The sequence below is a fragment of the Phyllobates terribilis genome, unplaced genomic scaffold (genome assembly GCF_046119375.1).
Source record: "Phyllobates terribilis strain yellow unplaced genomic scaffold, ASM4611937v1 Scaffold_10__3_contigs__length_209671492, whole genome shotgun sequence".
Classification (NCBI taxonomy): Eukaryota; Metazoa; Chordata; class Amphibia; order Anura; family Dendrobatidae; genus Phyllobates; species Phyllobates terribilis.
This window is the reverse complement of record NW_027362770.1, coordinates 99,563,649-99,588,078: the sequence shown is the minus strand read 5'-3', so window position 1 is coordinate 99,588,078 and position 24,430 is coordinate 99,563,649. Positions and strand designations below refer to the sequence as shown.

At 42.6% G+C, this 24,430-nt stretch overlaps 2 protein-coding genes across 2 annotated transcripts; both read right to left on the bottom strand.

Annotated features, from left to right (window-relative positions):
• Nucleotides 1–621: 621 nt before the first annotated feature.
• On the bottom strand, nt 622–15,566 carry LOC141164041 (protocadherin gamma-B1-like). Its single transcript, XM_073649206.1, has 5 exons — nt 15,429–15,566; nt 11,555–13,876; nt 11,423–11,474; nt 834–936; nt 622–709 (listed from the first exon to the last, which is right to left on the bottom strand). The coding sequence occupies exons 1-5, from the start codon at nt 15,564–15,566 to the stop codon at nt 622–624; spliced, it is 2,703 nt and encodes a 900-aa protein (XP_073505307.1).
• A 4,829-nt stretch (nt 15,567–20,395) lies between these two features.
• Nucleotides 20,396–23,020, bottom strand: LOC141164140 (protocadherin gamma-B1-like). The gene has a single exon (XM_073649282.1). The coding sequence runs from the start codon at nt 22,813–22,815 to the stop codon at nt 20,677–20,679; it is 2,139 nt and encodes a 712-aa protein (XP_073505383.1). The 5' UTR covers nt 22,816–23,020; the 3' UTR covers nt 20,396–20,676.
• Between the last annotated feature and the right edge of the window lie 1,410 nt (nt 23,021–24,430).

The window sequence follows — 24,430 nt, the reverse complement described above, 5'->3', positions numbered from 1 at the left end:
GTATCAAGGTTTAAAATTATAATTTTTCTCATAGTATATTATACGGAAGATAAAGAACAAAAATATTATTCTTTAGCCTCTCTATAATTACAGAATTCAGCTTGCCAATTCCTCAGATAAAGACTTACAATACCACCCACACATGATACACACAAAAGTTTAATAGCAACCAATGAATCATTTGTGTAAGGGAAACAACCAATAAATTTTAATCTAGTGCAATGTGAGCTTTTATTAAATGAATTTATTTTTTATTTTTTACGAAGAAGTTCTTGTAGTCGTGTTGCAAAAAGTCAATATAAGGGTTTTGTGTTTCACTCTACCCATATTGTGCATGAGATTTTCTGCACACAAAATATATGCAGCGCTGACTGACCAATGTTTTAGATATCAAATCCACAGCAGGTCAACTTTCCCTTGAGATGTCATTGATATTGTCCACTTCACCCATTTCAATGGACCCTATCACAAAGCACTATTTTTCATGGAAAGATAGCCACAGTGGTAAGTACTGTTGTAAATATTAATATGGTATTTCTGCTGTGTGAGATTCACAGAAAACATGCAACACGGGATCTTGGAGTAACAGTTTGGCCCATAAACATTATGGTGGCTCAGTGGTTAACACTGCATTCTGGACTGAGGACGATGTAGACATCCACTTTTCATGGAATTGTCCACTTTTAACAATTCCTTGTCAAAATAGTCCCTATGCAATAAAAAGATCATGAAAGATCTCTATATTGGGACATTTCAGCAAAGAATGCTATATTTTCCTGCAGCTCTTCAACAGGGAAAAGTAAGCATTACACAAAGTATATAAAACTCAATACATTGTCTGATTAATGCTGGGCAATACAAGTCCTCCAGAGAGAGAGTTATGATTTATTTCGGCCTTCTCTTCTGGACAAAAGATAAGGATCCTGAACAAGGAGTCTGCCAGTAGGGTATATTAAAATATGCTTCTGATTTTAAGTTATTAATAGAGATGAGCATTGTTCGACTCGACCTGTTCGCCAATCTCAAATTCGAGCTGTTTTGGGCGGTGTTCGAGCCGGTCGGCGAACACGAACGAATTTAAAAAAATTCGGCTGTTCGAGGTTATGTTCGATAACTGTTCGTGCACCAAAATCATAACTGGATTTTTTCTCAGTAATGATGAAAATTAATGTTAATACGCAGTTTGAGTGTACTGTGGGGCGGGGGGAGGGGCAGGGGATGGATCTCTGCAGGAATAATGAAGATCTCCATTTTTTTTTCTCTTTCCCGCATTTACAGTGGGGAGGTGCAATCTGTCAGCCTATCAGCAGCGTACACACGGAGCGAAGTGCTTTTTTTCACACAAGCAAGGGCATGTGTCATTGGCAGTGTATGTCACATGTCCTTGCCCTATAAGACCGAGCCATTTTCCCCGTCGCCACCATTTTCTCACTGCTGCAGCTGCGTGTTAGACGGCACCGCTGTTGCTGTGTGCGCTATACCTTGTTAATTTCAAGCCAATTTTCGCACAAATCTACAGATAGCTTGGGAGTAGGGAATAGTTGTGATTGCAGTCCTTTTAAGGACTAAGTTAGAGCATTTCCTACGACTTTTATCATGCAGGTCTGTGCTCTTAAATAGATAGGTTGGGAGTAAAGACTAATTGTAATTGCAGTCCTTTTCAGGACTAAGTTACATCAGTTCCTATCAGTTTTTGCCAGGCAGGTCTGTGCCAGTGCTGTGCAAGTTTGTTTCACAGCATTTGGCTGAATCTAGCAAAGCTAATCCTTTTTGGCCTATTGCAGAGTGTGTTAGTCAGTGGAGTAGCCTATCTGTGTTGCAAGCTACACCACCTGTGTATAGAATACCAATTTTTTTACTGCACCTAGTGAAGTAAAACCTTTTGGGCATAGCATCATTCTATTAGTCCATCTATACTGACCTCCATCAGGTTGCAAATTGAAAATATTTTTTTCTGCATCTAGCTCTGAAAAAATATTTGGGCTTCTAGCAGTGTGTGGGACTTGTTCTATTAGTCCATCTATACTGACCTCCATCAGGTTGCAAATTGAATATAATTTTTTTCTGCATCTAGCTCTGAAAAAATATTTGGGCTTCTAGCAGTGTGTGGGACTTGGTCTATTAGTCCATCTATACTGACCTCCATCAGGTTGCAAATTAAAAATATTTTTTTTCTGCATCTAGCTCTGAAAAAATATTTGGGCTTCTAGCAGTGTGTGGGACTTGGTCTATTAGTCCATCTATACTGACCTCCATCAGGTTGCAAATTAAAAATAATTTTTTTCTGCATCTAGCTCTGAAAAAAACTTTGGGCTTCTAGCATTGTGTGGGACTTGTTCTGTTAGTCCATCTATGCTGACCTCCATCAGGTTGCAAATTGAATATAATTTTTTTCTGCATCAAGCTCTGAAAAAGTATTTGGGCTTCTAGCAGTGTGTGGGACTTGGTCTATTAGTCCATCTATACTGACCTCCATCAGGTTGCAAATTAAAAATAATTTTTTTCTTCATCTAGCTCTGAAAAAATATTTGGGCTTCTAGCAGTGTGTGGGACTTGTTCTATTCATCCATCTATACTGACCTCCATCAGGTTGCAAATTAAAAATAATTTTTTTCTGCATCTAGCTCTGAAAAAATATTTGGGCTTCTAGCAGTGTGTGGGACTTGGTCTATTAGTCCATCTATACTGACCTCCATCAGGTTGCAAATTGAATATAATTTTTTTCTGCATCTAGCTCTGAAAAAATATTTGGGCTTCTAGAAGTGTGTGGGACTTGGTCTATTAGTCCATCTATACTGACCTCCATCAGGTTGCAAATTGAATATAATTTTTTTCTGCATCTAACCCAGCCAATAGTTTTGGCCTAATACCACAGTTTGGCCACTCAGCTTTGCTCGGCTCCCATCCATTGTTTTTTTGTGCAAACAACTCCAGAGTTGTGAATTAGTTAACCACCAAAATGAGTGGAAAAAGGCCTGCTGCTGGTGGAAAGGGGAATAGGCGCGTTGGGAAGGGGAACAAAGGTTGTGTCCGTGGGGTAGGTGTTAAAGCAACAGTAACATCTGCAGAAGAAAGACCATCTTCCAGCCAAACTAAAATGTCTACTTCTTTTAGCGGACAATGTGATAAGATCCCTTTCTTATGGCCACGCCAATTGCTACAAATTCCAGATGAGGCACAAAAACAGCAGGTGCTTCAACGAATATCAAGTGCTCCTTTAAGTGGGCTCTCTCCTCCACATCAACTTCAACATCACAAATACTCCAGTCCTCAAAGGTGTCACCCCAATCGCACTTGCTTCCTCACAGCTCCCAAATCTCCAGCTGCCCGTCTGAGTATGAGGTAGAACAGATGGTTGAGTCTGCAGAGCTGTTTACTCATGCTATAGCCTGGGAATCAGAGATCGGCTCCAGCACTTCTGTGAATCCAGATGAGGAAATGATCTGCACTGATGCCCAGAATCTTTATGAGTCGGATCCAGAACCAGACGCTGAAGGTTCTGACCATAATGTAGACCCTCATTCCCAAACTGTAACTCCTGTTGGTGGAGACATTGAGGAAGACGATGATGAGACTCAAATACCTGATTGGAGCGACAACTTTAGTTTTTTGTCAGGGCAGGAAGAGGTTGGCTCTGAGGACGACGGGTGTGATAACGCACAGGGTGATGATGATGAGGTTGGAGATCCCACTGACTGTCAACCCACAGTCAGCCAAGAGATGAGGTCAGCAGAGGAGGTGGAGGAGAATGCTAGTGATGACGAGGTCAGGTTGCACCTTCCGGGACAGAGACGTAGTACTGGAAGCACGTCAACAACTGCATCCTCAAACACAACTCTGCCTCTCACCACAAGTCGTGGTGGCTCTTCAGGTCGCATGGGTGCTAAGCCTTGCATAGCCTGGGCATTTTTTCAGATCGATAAAGATGACCCAACTCGTGTTATCTGTAACATTTGTCAGCAAAAGCTAAGTAGAGGCCAAAAAATACATAGTTTGAGTACTTCATGCATGAACCGGCACATGGACATGAAGCATAAGTTGCAGTGGGAAGCTCACTGTGCTGCAATGCGGCCTAGCCGGCCGGGCCAACCACCGTCTGCCATATCTTGTGCATCCGCGGCCTCTTCATCCTCTGTGACTGGGGGACAGCAGTCACACCTGTTTTGGGACGCAGACCTGCCTCCTCTTTACCCGCAACAGCCAGCGTGATTGGCAGGTCATCATTTTCTTTGGAGGTGGAAACACCAGCTGGTGTTGAGCGCTGCCCGACATCGATAGCACCACCTTTGGATCAAGGCAACCTAACATGTCCGTCTGCATCTTCCTCACAGACCGGCAGTTTGCCGGGGACACCCTTATCAACCCCGTCTAAGCACAATAGCCAGCCCTCGGTCCCTCAGATGTGGACAAGTAAAAGACCATTTCCTCCTAGCCATGAGAAAGCTAAGAGGTTGAATTTCACCATCTGCAAGCTCTTGGCTACAGAAATGCTGGCTTTCCGCCTGGTGGACACAGAGGATTTTCGAGACCTTATGTCCGTCGCAGTGCCCCAGTACCAGATGCCCAGTCGGCACTACTTCTCAAAGAAAGGTGTGCCTGCGCTCCACCAGCATGTCGCACACAACATCACCGCTTCTTTGAGAAACTCTGTGTGTGACAGGGTGCATTTCACCACAGACACTTGGATGAGTAGGCATGGACAGGGGTGTTACATGTCGCTGACTGGGCACTGGGTAACTATGGTGACAGCAGGACAAGGGGCTGCTGTCCAAGTCTTGCCGTCCCCATGAGTTGTGCGTCAATCCTCTTTATCTCAAAGTTCCTCCACTGCTTCTGCCTCCTCAACCTCCTCTCGGTCCTCCACCTGCACCCAAAGCCTGTCTGGTCATGCCACAAATTTTCTAACTGCGCAGAAGGGATCCTGCACACCTCCTTACTATGCTCGCAGTAGGTCTTAACATCATCAGGCGGTTTTTACTTTGAAATGTCTGGGAAATGTGAGTCACACAGCTGAGGAGTTGTGGTCAGCTCTGGAGAACCAATTTCATGAATGGTGGTCTCCACTGGACCTGAAACCAGGGAAGGCCGTGTGCGACAATGCTGCAAACCTGGGTGCGGCCCTTCGCCGGGGCAATGTCACACACGTGCCTTGTATGGCTCACGTGTTGAACCTGGTTGTCCAGCAATTTTTAGCCCACTATCCCGGACTAGATGGCCTTCTGCAGAGGGCACGGTCGCTGTGTGCTCACTTCCGCCGTTCGCGTCCCGCAGCTCAGCGACTTACATCTCTACAGAAGTCGTTGGGCCTGCCACTTCACCGGCTAAAATGCGATGTGCCTACCCGGTGGAATTCAACTCTGCACATGTTGCAGCGACTGTGGCAGCACCGACAAGCCCTGGTGCAATACGTTCTGACGTATAGCCTGGGCCAACGAGATCCAGAGGTGGGGCAAATCACGCTGGAGGAGTGGTCTCAGATCAGGGACCTATGCACCCTTCTGCACAGTTTTGAAATGGCGACGAAGATGTTTAGTGCTGACGATGCCATTATCAGCATGACTATTCCGGTGATTTACATGCTGGAGCACATGTTAAACAGACTTCGGAGTCAGGTGGTGGCACAAGAGGAGGTGGAGGAAGTAGAGGAGGAGGAGTTGTATGCGGAAGGGCTAACATCTGCAAGGTCCAGACGGTCGGCAGCACCAAGGTGGCAGGCATGTGATGGTGGGGGAGATGGTTTTACCAGGGCGCATGGTAGCAGCCAAACTAGTGAGGAAGGTGCAGGAGCCCAGGAAGAAGTGGAGGACGAACTGATGGAAGACTCATCAGATGAGGGAGACCTTGATCACATTTCTGTTGTGCGAGGTTGGGGGGAGAGGACAGAGGAAGGAAGCATGATTGTTACCTCGCCACCAACACAACAGGGACTTGGTGCTCCTGGATGCGCAAGACACATGAGTGCCTTCTTGCTTCACTACCTGCAACATGACCCTCGAATTGTGAGAATTAGAAATAATCCTGACTACTGGGTTGCCACACTGTTAGATCCCCGGTACAAAAGTAAATTTGCAGAAAGTATTCCTGCCATAGAAAGGGATGCACGCATGCAGGAGTATCAGCAGAGACTGTTGCAGAATCTTACATGTGCTTTTACACAAAACACCAGTGGTGCACGTAGTGAATCTCACAGTTCCAACTTGCCAACCGTGGGACCGTCGAGTGTTCAGCACTCAAACCGTAACAGAACCACAGTATCTGCTGGTAACATCAATTTTGCGGAATCATTTCACCACTTTTTTAGCCCATCCTTTGCAAGGCCACAGGAGACAAGAAGTCTGACACATAGTCAACGCCTAGAGACGATGGTACAGGAGTATCTCCAAGTAAACATTGAAGCCATGACTGTGTCACTGGACCCTTGCTCTTTTTGGGCTTCCAATCTGGATAAATGGCCGGAGCTAGCCACTTACGCCTTGGAGATCTTGTCATGCCCTGCAGCCAACATTCTGTCTGAACGTGTGTTCAGCGCTGCTGGTGGTGTGCTGACAGATAAGCGCACGCGGTTCTCCACTGATAATGTAGACAGACTCACGTTCATAAAGATGAACAAATCATGGATCCGAAACGACTTTTCTACCCCTGTGTCATCCTGGGGAGAGTAAAAGCTTGATGATTGGTTAAAATCACCTCACCAACCATTTTAAGCTTTCAAATTACTAATCATGTTTATCTGTATCTTGGCTGGAAAATAATTTGGGCTTTGTAGCAGTGTGCAGCACTGATTCTAATAGGCCATATATACTAAGCTCCACCAGATTTAAAATTACTAATCATGTTATCTGTATCTTGGCTGGAAAATAATTTGGGCTTTGTAGCAGTGGGCAGCACTGATTCTATTAGGCCATGTATACTAAGCTCCACCAGATTTAAAATTACTAATCATGTTTATCTGTATCTTGGCTGGAAAATAATTTGGGCTTTGTAGCAGTGTGCAGTACTGATTCTATTAGGCCATCTATACTAAGCTCTACCAGATTTAAAATTAATAATAATTTTTAGCTTTATCTAGCCCGGAAAATAATTTTGGGGCTCCGAGATGCGCAAGACACATAAGTGCCTTCTTGCTGCACTACCTGCAACATGACCCTCAGATTGTCAGAATTCGAAGTAATCCTGACTACTGGGTTGCCACTCTCTTAGATCCCCCACACTCTTCGATCAACCTTTTCATTTTAATAAAGACCAAAAAAAAGGTCATTTTTGAAATTATAAGCATTAGCAGGTTATTAGAAACTGAAATCAAACAGTTTTCAACTCAAAACTTTATTCTCGGTGATGTTACATTTGCACATAGGTCCCCTTGTTCGAAAGGAGCTTCTGAACTCTCTCGTCCATTGAATTTGTCAGGTTTTGGATGGTTTCTGCTTCAATTGTTTTGCATGAGGACAGAATACCCTCCCAGAGCTGTTGCTTAGATGTGAACTGCCTCCCGCCATCATAGACACTCCTTTTGATGATGCTCCAGAGGTTCTGAATGGGGTAGCGGAGAGGGGAGCATGGGGGTCACACCATAAGTTTGTCCCTTTTTATGCCCATATCAGTCAGAGATGCAGATGTGTTTTGTGCAGCCTGAGACGGTGCATTATCATGCATAAAAATGATCTTGCTGTGGAATACACGGTTCTTCTTCTTGAACCATGGAAGGAAGTGCTGTTTGAGAAACTCCACATACATTATGGAGTTCATCTTTACCCCTTCAGGGATCCTAAAGGGGCCGACAATCTCTCTCCCCATGATTCCAGCCCAAAACATTACTCCACCTCCTCATTGTTGGCGCTGTAGCCGTGTTTGCGTGCTGTGTCCATCAACCAGCCATCCTCCACTCCATCCATCTGGACCATCGAGCGTTGCACGGCACTCATCTGTGAACAAAACAGTTTTGAAATCAGTCTTCATGTAATGTTTGGCCCACTGGAGCCGTTTCTGCTTGTGTGAAGTGGATAGAGGAGGTCGACAGGATGGCGTACGCACAGCTGCAAAAATCTGAAGGACCCTGCATCTTGTTGTTCGGGGGACGTTGGAGGCACCAGCAGCTTCAAAAACTTGTCTGCTGCTATGACAAGGCTTTTTTGCCGCTGCTCTTTTAACCTGACGTAATTGCCTGTAGGAAAGAGTCCACAATTTGCCCTTATCAGCACGCACACGTGTGTACTGTGAATCAGCTACATACTTCTTGATTGCCAAGACACTTCATCCTGATCATCGCACAATGTTGATTGTAGTCATGCCTTGACCTAAACACTCCACAATTTGTTGCTTCTCAGCAGCCGACACATCCTTTTTCTTTCCCATTTTGGCAGAAAATGTAGGCTGCTTAATAATGTGGGACAGCCTTCTTAAGTAGTCTTGCCTTTCATTGGACACACCTGCCAAACTAATTAGCACAGGTGTCCGCAATTGCTTACAGTGATATAAAGAGCCCTGACACACATCACCATCAATGAGTTTAACTGACAAACAAATTCTTCCCTTATCACTCCTAAACACTTTTTGCATAATAATTTGGAACACAGTGTACATGTGCTTTTCCACAAAACACCAGTGGTTCACGTAATGAATCTTACAGTTCTAACTTGCCAACCGTGGTCTGTATGGAGTTGTTCAATAAAGGGCCCAAAATTAAGATAACAGACGGGAGAAGTCTCTATGAATAGGAATTCCTAAGTATTTGATACCCTGTGAGGGCCAGGCAAAGGGAAAGTTGGACTGGATGGAATCTTGTATGGATTTGGGGAGGGAGACATCGAGGGCCTCAGACTTCGCTGCATTGATTTTAAAATTTGACCATGTAACAAAGTGATCTATTTCAGCCATAACAGCAGGGATGGATATATGTGATTGAGTGATATATACTAGGACATCATCAGCAAATAGAGAGCACTTGTACTCGGTGCCTCCCACCTCAATCCACCTAATATTGGGGTTATGGCGAATTGATGAGAGCAGGTGCTCCGTCACTAGGATGTATAGGAGAGGGGACAGAGGACATCCCTGCCTTGTCCCATTGGTGATTATGAAAGGTGATGAAAATGTTCTGACGCGCCCCCTGGGCCTTGGGACACCCGGAGCCGGACCCTTTTTGGTGGATGCTGATGGTTGTAGTCTCCGTGGCGGCGACCCGGTTCCATGGCTCAGGGTGGTAAAACCAGTGGCGGAACTATTTATGTGGTTTTGATGTTTAAATGTCCGACTACGCCACCCGTGGATTGCGGTCAGAGTGAACCGCCGCTGCAGGGCAGACCGCTGAAACTGGTGCTGTGGGTGCAGCAGAGCATAGCATAACTTCCCACGGGAGGAGTATAGCCTCAGGGCAGTGTATGCGGAGGATGGGGGTGATGGTGCAGGGCAGCAGCAGTAACGAAACGGAGTCAGTGATGCAGTCCAGGGCCTTTACTCACAGTTTTTATTATCCAGACCACTTCTGCAGGTAACGGCTGCCCACGTCGTACTGTGCTCACCAGGTGAGGGGCTCAGACAACTCCCAGATAACATTGGAGCGCTTCACAGGACCCCCTTTGTGTGTCCTTTGTCTTGCCTTTCTTACCAACCCTTCAGTCCGGCTGCCTCGGGCCTCCTCTTGGTAAACTTGGCGCCAGTTTCCCTGACCCTATGTGGTGCCTTCCTAGCGGGTGTAGCAAGGAGTTGCGCCACATAAAATGTGGTTTCTAGCTGAGGGTCGTTTCCCGCCTCCACTAGTTTCGGGGAACGGTCTCCCCCTTTGGCCTGACAACTCCACGCAGGTGGATTCGGGCGTGCGGTGGCAACTCGCCCGTCCGCACCCCTGGGATCCCTTCGTTCCTCGTTCCTGGAGCCTTCTCCACTCCTCTTCCTTCCTTCTCCCTCTTCCAGGCCTGGGCCTCTGTTACTACGCCCGCCACCGGAGCAGAGCTCATGCAGAGCCCCTGCTCCCTGTCACTTCTGCTCAGACTTCTCTGCACTGAACTAAGATGGTGCCCACCTTTTATACTCCCTTCTCAATGCACCCAGGAACTGCTTCCTCCCTGCTCCTGCACTACAGGGTTCCCCTTCCTCAGTGTTCCCTCCCCCCACTCCAGCCAGGGATAGGGACTGTCGTGCCCATCTCAGGGGCATATTGGTCTCCCTGCCCCATGGGAATGAGGTGTAATGCATGCAGGTGTTGGGTCCTGATCCACACTCCATCCTTACCTGAGAGTGAGATATCACACCATTGGGTGAGGTGCAATACCTCTGTAGCAACCGAGCCCTCAGGGTGCTACAGTTCCATTTATCTTCAGCCTAGGTGACGTATTGCGATACAGGGCCGTGATTTCGGCTATAAAAGGGTCCCCTAGACCCCTACCCCAAACTTTTTAAGAGAATAATATATGGCATGCCAGGAGACTCTATGGAATGCATTCTCAGCATCCAACGAGAGTATCTAATTACAAATTTTTAACTGCATCTAGCCCAGGAAATACTTTGTGCCTAGTAGCAGTGTCTGCTAGTCAGCAGATTATCCCGGCTGTTAAGCAAGCTACACCACCTGAAGTTTGGACACTTAATTTTTTCAAAGGAAATGCTTCGGGACCACGGGATACTCAGTGAAGAGCATCAGGAGACACCCCAAGGCATAGGGGCTGGGACTGGCGGTAGGATGCCTTGCGGTGGACAGCCGAGCTCGATCCTTATAAAAGCTTTTTAACTGCAGCAGCTTTAGTGGACGCTACTGGAGCTGGAATTACGCGGCTGCTGGCATGAGACTTGCCCTCCAATAGATCCTTGTAAAAGGATTTAAAGTGTATTCATTCAAATTAGAGAGACAATTTAAATTTAAAAGCTTAGAGCTGCCTCCACCACAGGGGGGCTCGCTCTACCCAACAGCGGACAGGCACCAGTATTGGGAGAGGGGGGCTGGCCGTCAGGGTCCACCGTGGCTCTGGCACAAACCCGGGGACACGGAGGTGGCACGGGCAGGAACGGACTGGCCGTGTCGGCTTCTCACTTTTTGGATTTTAGAAGGGCATGACATGCCTATATCTGTGTCTCCCCCTCCTTTTACTCCTCCACCTATTTTCTTTTCGCATGACTATATGTACTTGTCACTTTTCCATGTGTTAGTTATGTCTTCTGAGCAGTTTGTCAGCTTTTGGACACCTTTGAAGGTGTTTTCTATGTGTTTCTATGTGTTTTTGTTTGCCTGCCATTGGTTTTAACAGTGTTCGAAGGTGTTCGACGAACAGTTCGACGAACAGTTCGGCGAACACACGGTTGTTCGACGAACCGAACCGAACTCGAACACTATGGGGGTGGCTCAACACTAGTTATTAAATCATAAATATTGTGATAATTACAGACACAGGTAAATTATCAGTAAGTTTTCATTGTTAATTTTCCATTTTACTCCTAGAGAGACTACAATAATAGCAAGTGATTAGCTGCAGACAAAGTTCTTTCTGAAGGACAAAAAGTTCTAGAAATCACAAAGTACATATTTCAGGCCTTATACAACAGGCAGAAAGTAAAAACATCTTACCTGTTCAGCGCTTGGAGATATTTTGTTGAGACATTCCGTTCCTTGTTCTGTATTATCAGCATCAATCAGGTTTTCCACAGGAACATTTCCACTTGGATTCATGTAAGCAAAGTCACCTTCAGCAGGATCTAGTGCCACACACATATTATATGAGTATGGTAACGGTAACGATCCATCACTATACATGGAGAAGGTCCTGGGATCAATTGGAGGATACAGATTTGTAGTGAGAGAAGAGAAGGCTGGTAATGGTTTTGGCTGCTTACATTTGGATATAATCGCCACCATCACAGTTATTATAAAGAGCAAAGAAATAAGTGCAAGTCCAACCACTAAGTAGAATTGTAAGTTGCTTTGAATTTCTTTATCTTTCAGTTTGTTGCTGAGCTTAGGAACAACCTGCTGAAAGTCGTCTGCAATAATAAGACTTAAGGTAGTTGTAGCAGAGAGAGTGGGATGTCCATTGTCCTTCACCATCACCACAATCTTGTAATTTAACTTGTCTTTTTCTTGAAAGATACGTGATGTTCTGATCTCACCTGTGTACTCACTTATGACAAAATGAGTTGAGTCTGACACTTGTATAAAATGATAAGAGAGCCAGGAATTGTGTCCAGAGTCTACGTCCACTGCCACCACTTTAGTTATTAAAGAACCAGGCTCAGAAACAAAAGGCACCATCTCAAACACAGCTGACCCACCAGTATCTGATGATGGGTATAAGATCTTTGGAGCATTATCATTCTGGTCCACTATATGGATAAATAATGTAACATTGCTGCTCAGAGAGGGGGATCCATTGTCTGAGGCTGTGACTTCTATTATAAACTCCTTGTTCTGCTCATAATCAAATGATCTTTGAGCATAGAGAACTCCAGTCTCAATATTGATGGAGAGATAAGATGTCATTGATGAAGTTTCTTTAATGGCATTGGATATTGAATAAATTATTTTTGCATTATCTCCAGTGTCTGGATCTGAGGCTTGTAAACTGAATATTGATGCCCCTGGTAAATTGTTCTCTGGCACATAAGCCACATAAGAAGATTTAGCAAATATTGGTGGGTTGTCATTGACATCTGATATATCCAATGTGAGAACTAGTCTACTGGAAAAAGGTGGAGATCCTCTATCAGTAGCTATAATAGTGATATTATAAGAAGATGTTTTCTCTCTGTCTATAGCAGCACTTAAAACAAGTCTATAGTAAGTGTTTGATGATAGTAAATTAAAAGGAACTTCTTCAAGAATTTGGCAGTCAACATCTGCATTATCTCCAGAATCTTGGTCATGAACCTCAATCAGAGCGATCATTGTTCCAGGGGCAGAGTCCTCAGGAATAGAAGAAGATAATGAGGTGATGGATATCTCAGGAGCATTGTCATTTACATCTATGACTTCCACCTGAACCTTACAATGAGCTACAAGGCCTCCTCCATCCTTGGCTTGTACAGAAAGTTCATAATTCTTTGTTGCTTCAACATCTAAGACTCCATTGATCTTGATTTCACCAGTTTTTGGGTTAATACTAAATATTCCTGTGTGATGTATGTTTCCAGATGTTTTAATAAAAGAATATGCGATCTGTGCATTGACCCCTTCATCGTTGTCTGTAGCATTTAACATGATCACTGTAGAATTAACTGTGATATTTTCCTTTAGGTTGACTTTATACATTTTTTGCATAAATATAGGGGCATTGTCATTGGCATCTACAACAATAATTTTTAACAATGTTGTACCAGACCTGATAGGATTTCCTCCATCCACGGCTGTTAGTATTAATCTATGAATGTCTTGTTTCTCTCTATCTAATGGTTTCTCTAGGACAAGCTCTGGATATTTACTCCCATCTGTTCTGATATCCTCAGTGAGTGTAAAATACTGATTATCACTGAGCTTGTACGTCTGCACTGAATTACTACCAATATCTGGATCTTCTGCACTTTGTAAAGCAAATCTTGCTCCAGGTGATGTAAATTCAATTATTTCCAAAGTAATTGAATTGTGATAGAACTGTGGAGAATTGTCATTAATATCCTGAATGTCAACTTTAATGTTAAAATTCTTGAATGGATTTTCAACCACAGCATCAAAGGTTAAGAAACATGAAGCCTCCGTACCACACAATGTCTCTCTATCTATCCTGTCCTTTATATACAGATTTCCATTATCTAAATTTACATAGAAATATCTCTCTGCTGACCTGGACACAATCCTCAGTTTTCTAGATGAGAGCTGCTTAATATCTAATCCAAGGTCATCTGCAATATTTGCTACTGCAGAATCTTTTCTCATTTCTTCTACAATGGAGTAATGAATCTGACCAGAGATTGAGTAACAAAAATAAGAAAATAAGACATATATTACTTGCCATCTGATTCCTGTGCAGCCCTGTATAGAAGATTCCATTTTGTCCATCCTCAGTGATGATTTTCCTTAATTTATATAATGTATCCAGTAAGACTTTATCATCCAATGCAAATATTAAACAGAAAAATGTTCATGATTTCTGTTTTTGTCTTTTTAAATTGTATCTTTAGCTTTGCATCCAGGAGAATCCAGAAAAGATCCGTGGTTCTTTCTGCAGATCATCAATGTGTCTGACAAAGGAAAATACCGGTGGATTTCTAGTTTTGCATTTTTTCTCCTTTATGGTTAAACAGCGGCGCTCAGAGGTGAAAATACAGAATTACAATGTCTTTCAATTACTTCATGATGTGTAAATTTGAAATTTTAAAAATATTTATTTTACATGCTCTTTACATTTTAAAAGCATAAAGTATTTTTAAATGATCTATGTGTCATAATTTAACTGCCACTATGCTAATTTTTAATAAAACAAGAATAAACAACCATGAAAAGTTATTTCTTTAAAAGTACATCAAAATATAACCTTGTAGTTGTAAAAAGAAGATTATTATAATTGCAAAGTTATAAAATAAAGTTTAAAAAAAGACCTTTGTTCATCAAATTCAACCAGGGAATAAAAGAGTCGGAAGGGAAATAACTGACAGCAGTCCAATAAAAATCAGAGCTCAGATTCTGTGTCTAAATGTGCTCTGGAATAATGACAGTCAGGTAACAAGGAAACTTTTTTATTTAGCGGTTTTATTAAATTAGGCCCAGAATATACAGTATATCTTACAAAAGGTAGTACAAATGATGAATATAAAAAAAGAATGCCACAGAATTCTACAACAGATCGCTCTTTAATTCATTAATTTATTATGTTTTTTGAAAATATTTATTTTTCCATGTAGGAGGGATCACAAATCTAGAGTGTTTGGAGATATAAAAATATATGATTTTCCCTGCAGTATTGTACATGGACAATATAGCACAAAAGTACTATCCTATAGACTCCCAAAAATTCCAGAATTCGGCATGTCAATTCTTCAGATAAGGACCTACAATATCCTTCAAAAATATAACATAATCCACAGGAAATTTTAACATCAATTAATGAATCAATTGTGTAAAGGAACCAACTGATTTTAATCCAGTGCAATGTGCGATTTCATTAAATCAATTTTTCTTATTTTCTACCGAGAGAAAATCAGGTCATTGTAGTCTAGTTAAAAAGTCAATGTAAGGGTACTGTGTTTTACATTATCTGATTGTGCATGAGATTTTCCGTAATCTTACGCACACACAAAATATATGCAGTGTCAATTGACCAATGTTTTGCATTTGAAATCAAAAGCAGGTCAATTTATCCTGGACATGTCATTAATATTGTGTATTTCACCCATTACAATGTGTAAGGGACGACTCTCGCCCCTGGTTGCTTCCATGGTGGCGAGGTTTGCTTTGCAATCCTAAACACCCTGAACCGGTACCCCTGAGTGTGTGAGTGCTTTGTGAGGATTACCTGCTTACCCTTTTCTGGCCACAAGTGGTATGATAGTATGGGGACCTTAAAATTTACACAACGAATCAGGGAAGCCAAGAACCGTTTTAAAAAGTTTAAAACATCTTTACTAGAATTCTTGAACCAGATCTTCAACATTTGTTAAGCGACATGCATTTCTTTGAACATTTCTTCTGGAAAAGTCAGAGACTCATATTTTAGTTTTATGGCAAACCGCAGACCAATATTTAGGTACAGTTCCAGAGGAACAGAGTTCCTCATAAGAGCTTCCTTGCTCTATCCTCTCACTGACCGTATCCTCCACTATGTTGCAGCACCCCGTGCTCCTTCCTGGTCATAAAAGACTTCTCTATCGACCTCCAGGAACAGTTTGACACGTTTCCCTGTAGCCCAGCTGCCTACGGGAATTACGCAGCCGTCAACTCGGTTTATGCTACAGCAGGTACTCACTCTTGGTGAAGGATCTTTCTTATTGGTATAAGAGTCACACGGGTCAATGTGAGTCACTGTGACTTCCTTTCTGTCTCTGCACTCCTGCTTTGCAGATGGGAAGCTGGATCTGTAACACTGTTCTGAACGTAACCCTTTGATTCCTCAGTCGCTACACATTCTCCACTTATGGCTTACTGGTCAACAGTATTTCTTATCTCTTCAGAATCTATTCAATAACTGCTGATAACCAAGAACGTGCTTCCTAAAATGCCCATGTAACTGCACCCTACTTGGGCTGACACTGTTAACCCCGTCACAGCCTAACAAACTGCTGCAGAGCACATACATGTAAAATTCAAATATATTAATGCAAGAAGTCTTCAGAGAGGGTATCAGGACGACTTCTCCACCCCTACCAATGCACCCTATCATAAAGTACCATTTTTTTGCAAAGATATCCGCAGTGGTAAATTCCACTGTAAATATTGATGTGGTATTTCTGCAGAGAAAGGTTCACAGCAGACATGCTACATTGGATCTTGCCCTAACAGTATTAATTAAGTTGCAGTGCTGTACTGGGGACCAATGTGTACATTCATTTTTCAAGGAATTGTCCTCTTTTAACAATTCCCATTTGCTAAAAGGGTCCTCTTACAATAAGCAGATCATAAATGATCTTTCTATTGGTACATCCCAGCAATTTCCTGTAGTCAGTGGGGAATGCTGGCTGAGAATGTTACATTTTCCTGCAGTTGTCCAACAGGGAGAATTAAACGATAACCGTCATTTTAATTTTTATTTCATAAATCAATAGTACACATGAAAATTAGAAACTCTGTAATATATCTTGTCAGAAAAATGTGCTTCTTCCCCTGTCAGAATTAATCAGTCATTATTAATATTCTCAATTCTGAGGTAAAATCTGTACTCAGTGAAGACAGACTCTCCCATTACTGAGATAGGAGATGGCAGCGCTTACTGATAAGATTCTATGTAGATAGGAGTGGGAGGAGCAGGGAGGATCTTTGTCTCCAACTGACAGGGGTGTGTCAGAGGCACCAGCAGCTTCAAAAACTTGTCTGCTGCTATGACAAGGCTTTTTTGCCGCTGCTCTTTTAACCTGACGTAATTGCCTGTAGGAAAGAGTCCTCAATTTGCCCTTATCAGCACGCACACGTGTGTACTGTGAATCAGCTACATACTTCTTGATTGCCAAGACACTTCATCCTGATCATCGCACAATGTTGATTGTAGTCATGCCTTGACCTAAACACTCCACAATTTGTTGCTTCTCAGCAGCCGACACATCCTTTTTCTTTCCCATTTTGGCAGAAAATGTAGGCTGCTTAATAATGTGGGACAGCCTTCTTAAGTAGTCTTGCCTTTCATTGGACACACCTGCCAAACTAATTAGCACAGGTGTCCGCAATTGCTTACAGTGATATAAAGAGCCCTGACACACATCACCATCAATGAGTTTAACTGACAAACAAATTCTTCCCTTATCACTCCTGAACACTTTTTGCATAATAATTTGGAACACAGTGTACATGTGCTTTTCCACAAAAACACCAGTGGTTCACGTAATGAATCTTACAGTTCTAACTTGCCAACCGTGGTCTGTATGGAGTTGTTCAATAAAGGGCCCAAAATTAAGATAACATAGACGGGAGAAGTCTCTATGAATAGGAATTCCTAAGTATTTGATACCCTGTGAGGGCCAGGCAAAGGGAAAGTTGGACTGGATGGAATCTTGTATGGATTTGGGGAGGGAGACATCGAGGGCCTCAGACTTCGCTGCATTGATTTTAAAATTTGACCATGTAACAAAGTGATCTATTTCAGCCATAACAGCAGGGATGGATATATGTGATTGAGTGATATATACTAGGACATCATCAGCAAATAGAGAGCACTTGTACTCGGTGCCTCCCACCTCAATCCACCTAATATTGGGGTTATGGCGAATTGATGAGATCAGGTGCTCCGTCACTAGGATGTATAGGAGAGGGGACAGAGGACATCCCTGCCTTGTCCCATTGGTGATTATGAAAGGTGATGAAAATGTTCTGACGCGCCCCCTGGGCCTTGGGACTCCCGGAGCCGGACCCTTTTTGGTGGATGCTGGTGGTTGTAGTCTCCGTGGCGGCGACCCGGTTCCATGGCTCAGGGCGGTAAAACCAGTGGCGGAACTATTTATGTGGTTTTGATGTTTAAATGTCCGACTACGCCACCCGTGGATTGCGGTCAGAGTGAACCGCCGCTGCAGGGCAGACCGCTGAAACTGGTGCTGTGGGTGCAGCAGAGCATAGCATAACTTCCCACGGGAGGAGTATAGCCTCAGGGCAGTGTATGCGGAGGATGGGGGTGATGGTGCAGGGCAGCAGCAGTAACGAAACGGAGTCAGTGATGCAGTCCAGGGCCTTTACTCACAGTTTTTATTATCCAGACCACTTCTGCAGGTAACGGCTGCCCACGTCGTACTGTGCTCACCAGGTGAGGGGCTCAGACAACTCCCAGATAACATTGGAGCGCTTCACAGGACCCCCTTTGTGTGTCCTTTGTCTTGCCTTTCTTACCAACCCTTCAGTCCGGCTGCCTCGGGCCTCCTCTTGGTAAACCTGGCGCCAGTTTCCCTGACCCTATGTGGTGCCTTCCTAGCGGGTGTAGCAAGGAGTTGCGCCACATAAAATGTGGTTTCTAGCTGAGGGTCGTTTCCCGCCTCCACTAGTTTCGGGGAACGGTCTCCCCCTTTGGCCTGACACCTCCACGCAGGTGGATTCGGGCGTGCGGTGGCAACTCTCCCGTCCGCACCCCTGGGATCCCTTCGTTCCTCGTTCCTGGAGCCTTCTCCACTCCTCTTCCTTCCTTCTCCCTCTTCCAGGCCTGGGCCTCTGTTACTAGGCCCGCCACCGGAGCAGAGCTCATGCAGAGCCCCTGCTCCCTGTCACTTCTGCTCAGACTTCTCTGCACTGAACTAAGATGGTGCCCACCTTTTATACTCCCTTCTCAATGCACCCAGGAACTGCTTCCTCCCTGCTCCTGCACTACAGGGTTCCCCTTCCTCAGTGTTCCCTCCCCCCACTCCAGCCAGGGATAGGGACTGTCGTGCCCATCTCAGGGGCATATTGGTCTCCCTGCCCCATGGCAATGAGGTGTAATGCATGCAGGTGTTGGGTCCTGATCCACACTCCATCCTTACCTGAGAGTGAGATATCACACCATTGGGTGAGGTGCAATACCTCTGTAGCAACCGAGCCCTCAGGGTGCTACAGTTCCATTTATCTTCAGCCTAGGTGACGTATTGCGATACAGGGCCGTGATTTTGGCTATAAAAGGGTCCCCTAGACCCCTACCCCAAACTTTTTAAGAGAATAATATATGGCATGCCAGGAGACTCTATGGAATGCATTCTCAGCATCCAACGAGAGTATCTAATTACAAATTTTTAACTGCATCTAGCCCAGGAAATACTTTGTGCCTAGTAGCAGTGTCTGCTAGTCAGCAGATTATCCCGGCTGTTAAGCAAGCTACACCACCTGAAGTTTGGACACTTAATTTTTTCAAAGGAAATGCTTCGGGACCACGGGATACTCAGTGAAGAGCATCAGGAGACACCCCAAGGCATAGGGGCTGGGACTGGCGGTAGGATGCCTTGCGGTGGACAGCCGAGCTCGATCCTTATAAAAGCTTTTTACCTGCAGCAGCTTTAGTGGACGCTACTGGAGCTGGAATTACGCGGCTGCTGGCATGAGACTTGCCCTCCAATAGATCCTTGTAAAAGGATTTAAAGTGTATTCATTCAAATTAGAGAGACAATTTAAATTAAAAAGCTTAGAGCTGCCTCCACCACAGGGGGGCTCGCTCTACCCAACAGCGGACAGGCACCAGTATTGGGAGAGGGGGGCTGGCCGTCAGGGTCCACCGTGGCTCTGGCACAAACCCGGGGACACGGAGGTGGCACGGGCAGGAACGGACTGGCCGTGTCGGCTTCTCACTTTTTGGATTTTAGAAGGGCATGACATGCCTATATCTGTGTCTCCCCCTCCTTTTACTCCTCCACCTCTTTTCTTTTCGCATGACTATATGTACTTGTCACTTTTCCATGTGTTAGTTATGTCTTCTGAGCAGTTTGTCAGCTTTTGGACACCTTTGAAGGTGTTTTCTATGTGTTTCTATGTGTTTTTGTTTGCCTGCCATTGGTTTTAACAGTGTTCGAAGGTGTTCGACGAACAGTTCGACGAACAGTTCGGCGAACACACGGGTGTTCGACGAACCGAACCGAACTCGAACACTATGGGGGTGGCTCAACACTAGTTATTAAATCATAAATATTGTGATAATTACAGACACAGGTAGATTATCAGTAAGTTTTCATTGTTAATTTTCCATTTTACTCCTAGAGAGACTACAATAATAGCAAGTGATTAGCTGCAGACAAAGTTCTTTCTGAAGGACAAAAAGTTCTAGAAATCACAAAGTACATATTTCAGGCCTTATACAACAGGCAGAAAGTAAAAACATCTTACCTGTTCAGCGCTTGGAGATATTTTGTTGAGACATTCCGTTCCTTGTTCTGTATTATCAGCATCAATCAGGTTTTCCACAGGAACATTTCCACTTGGATTCATGTAAGCAAAGTCACCTTCAGCAGGATCTAGTGCCACACACATATTATATGAGTATGGTAACGGTAACGATCCATCACTATACATGGAGAAGGTCCTAGGATCAATTGGAGGATACAGATTTGTAGTGAGAGAAGAGAAGGCTGGTAATGGTTTTGGCTGCTTACATTTGGATATAATCGCCACCATCACATCACAGTTATTATAAAGAGCAAAGAAATAAGTGCAAGTCCAACCACTAAGTAGAATTGTAAGTTGCTTTGAATTTCTTTATCTTTCAGTTTGTTGCTGAGCTTAGGAACAACCTGCTGAAAGTCGTCTGCAATAATAAGACTTAAGGTAGTTGTAGCAGAGAGAGTGGGATGTCCATTGTCCTTCACCATCACCACAATCTTGTAATTTAACTTGTCTTTTTCTTGAAAGATACGTGATGTTCTGATCTCACCTGTGTACTCACTTATGACAAAATGAGTTGAGTCTGACACTTGTATAAAATGATAAGAGAGCCAGGAATTGTGTCCAGAGTCTACGTCCACTGCCACCACTTTAGTTATTAAAGAACCAGGCTCAGAAACAAAAGGCACCATCTCAAACACAGCTGACCCACCAGTATCTGATGATGGGTATAAGATCTTTGGAGCATTATCATTCTGGTCCACTATATGGATAAATAATGTAACATTGCTGCTCAGAGAGGGGGATCCATTGTCTGAGGCTGTGACTTCTATTATAAACTCCTTGTTCTGCTCATAATCAAATGATCTTTGAGCATAGAGAACTCCAGTCTCAATATTGATGGAGAGATAAGATGTCATTGATGAAGTTTCTTTAATGGCATTGGATATTGAATAAATTATTTTTGCATTATCTCCAGTGTCTGGATCTGAGGCTTGTAAACTGAATATTGATGCCCCTGGTAAATTGTTCTCTGGCACATAAGCCACATAAGAAGATTTAGCAAATATTGGTGGGTTGTCATTGACATCTGATATATCCAATGTGAGAACTAGTCTACTGGAAAAAGGTGGAGATCCTCTATCAGTAGCTATAATAGTGATATTATAAGAAGATGTTTTCTCTCTGTCTATAGCAGCACTTAAAACAAGTCTATAGTAAGTGTTTGATGATAGTAAATTAAAAGGAACTTCTTCAAGAATTTGGCAGTCAACATCTGCATTATCTCCAGAATCTTGGTCATGAACCTCAATCAGAGCGATCATTGTTCCAGGGGCAGAGTCCTCAGGAATAGAAGAAGATAATGAGGTGATGGATATCTCAGGAGCATTGTCATTTACATCTATGACTTCCACCTGAACCTTACAATGAGCTACAAGGCCTCCTCCATCCTTGGCTTGTACAGACAATTCATAATTCTTTGTTGCTTCAATATCTAAGACTCCATTGATCTTGATTTCACCAGTTTTTGGGTTAATACTAAATATTCCTGTGTGATGTATGTTTCCAGATGTTTTAATAAAAGAATATGCGATCTGTGCATTGACCCCTTCATCGTTGTCTGTAGCATTTAACATGATCACTGTAGAATTAACTGTGATATTTTCCTTTAGGTTGACTTTATACATTTTTTGCATAAATATAGGGGCATTGTCATTGGCATCTACAACAATAATTTTTAACAATGTTTTACCAGACCTGATAGGATTTCCTCCATCCACGGCTGTTAGTATTAATCTATGAATGGCTTGTTTCTCTCTATCTAATGGTTTCTCTAGGACAAGCTCTGGATATTTACTCCCATCTGTTCTGATATCCTCAGTGAGTGTAAAATACTGATTATCACTGAGCTTGTATGTCTGCACTGAATTACTACCAATATCTGGATCTTCTGCACTTTGTAAAGCAAATCTTGCTCCAGGTGATGTAAATTCAATTATTTCCAAAGTAATTGAATTGTGATAGAACTGTGGAGAATTGTCATTAATATCCTGAATGTCAACTTTAATGTTAAAATTCTTGAATGGATTTTCAACCACAGCATCAAAGGTTAAGAAACATGAAGCCTCCGTACCACACAATGTCTCTCTATCTATCCTGTCCTTTATATACAGATTTCCATTATCTAAATTTACATAGAAATATCTCTCTGCTGACCTGGACACAATCCTCAGTTTTCTAGATGAGAGTTGCTTAATATCTAATCCAAGGTCATCTGCAATATTTGCTACTGCAGAATCTTTTCTCATTTCTTCTACAATGGAGTAATGAATCTGACCAGAGATTGAGTAACAAAAATAAGAAAATAAGACATATATTACTTGCCATCTGATTCCTGTGCAGCCCTGTATAGAAGATTCCATTTTGTCCATCCTCAGTGATGATTTTCCTTAATTTATATAATGTATCCAGTAAGACTTTATCATCCAATGCAAATATTAAACAGAAAAATGTTCATGATTTCTGTTTTTGTCTTTTTAAATTGTATCTTTAGCTTTGCATCCAGGAGAATCCAGAAAAGATCCGTGGTTCTTTCTGCAGATCATCAATGTGTCTGACAAAGGAAAATACCGGTGGATTTCTAGTTTTGCATTTTTTCTCCTTTATGGTTAAACAGCGGCGCTCAGAGGTGAAAATACAGAATTACAATGTCTTTCAATTACTTCATGATGTGTAAATTTGAAATTTTAAAAATATTTATTTTACATGCTCTTTACATTTTAAAAGCATAAAGTATTTTTAAATGATCTATGTGTCATAATTTAACTGCCACTATGCTAATTTTTAATAAAACAAGAATAAACAACCATGAAAAGTTATTTCTTTAAAAGTACATCAAAATATAACCTTGTAGTTGTAAAAAGAAGATTATTATAATTGCAAAGTTATAAAATAAAGTTTAAAAAAAGACCTTTGTTCATCAAATTCAACCAGGGAATAAAAGAGTCGGAAGGGAAATAACTGACAGCAGTCCAATAAAAATCAGAGCTCAGATTCTGTGTCTAAATGTGCTCTGGAATAATGACAGTCAGGTAACAAGGAAACTTTTTTATTTAGCGGTTTTATTAAATTAGGCCCAGAATATACAGTATATCTTACAAAAGGTAGTACAAATGATGAATATAAAAAAAGAATGCCACAGAATTCTACAACAGATCGCTCTTTAATTCATTAATTTATTATGTTTTTTGAAAATATTTATTTTTCCATGTAGGAGGGATCACAAATCTAGAGTGTTTGGAGATATAAAAATATATGATTTTCCCTGCAGTATTGTACATGGACAATATAGCACAAAAGTACTATCTTATAGACTCCCAAAAATTCCAGAATTCGGCATGTCAATTCTTCAGATAAGGACCTACAATATCCTTCAAAAATATAACATAATCCACAGGAAATTTTAACATCAATTAATGAATCAATTGTGTAAAGGAACCAACTGATTTTAATCCAGTGCAATGTGCGATTTCATTAAATCAATTTTTCTTATTTTCTACCGAGAGAAAATCAGGTCATTGTAGTCTAGTTAAAAAGTCAATGTAAGGGTACTGTGTTTTACATTATCTGATTGTGCATGAGATTTTCCGTAATCTTACGCACACACAAAATATATGCAGTGTCAATTGACCAATGTTTTGCATTTGAAATCAAAAGCAGGTCAATTTATCCTGGACATGTCATTAATATTGTGTATTTCACCCATTACAATGTGTAAGGGACGACTCTCGCCCCTGGTTGCTTCCATGGTGGCGAGGTTTGCTTTGCAATCCTAAACACCCTGAACCGGTACCCCTGAGTGTGTGAGTGCTTTGTGAGGATTACCTGCTTACCCTTTTCTGGCCACAAGTGGTATGATAGTATGGGGACCTTAAAATTTACACAACGAATCAGGGAAGCCAAGAACCGTTTTAAAAAGTTTAAAACATCTTTACTAGAATTCTTGAACCAGATCTTCAACATTTGTTAAGCGACATGCATTTCTTT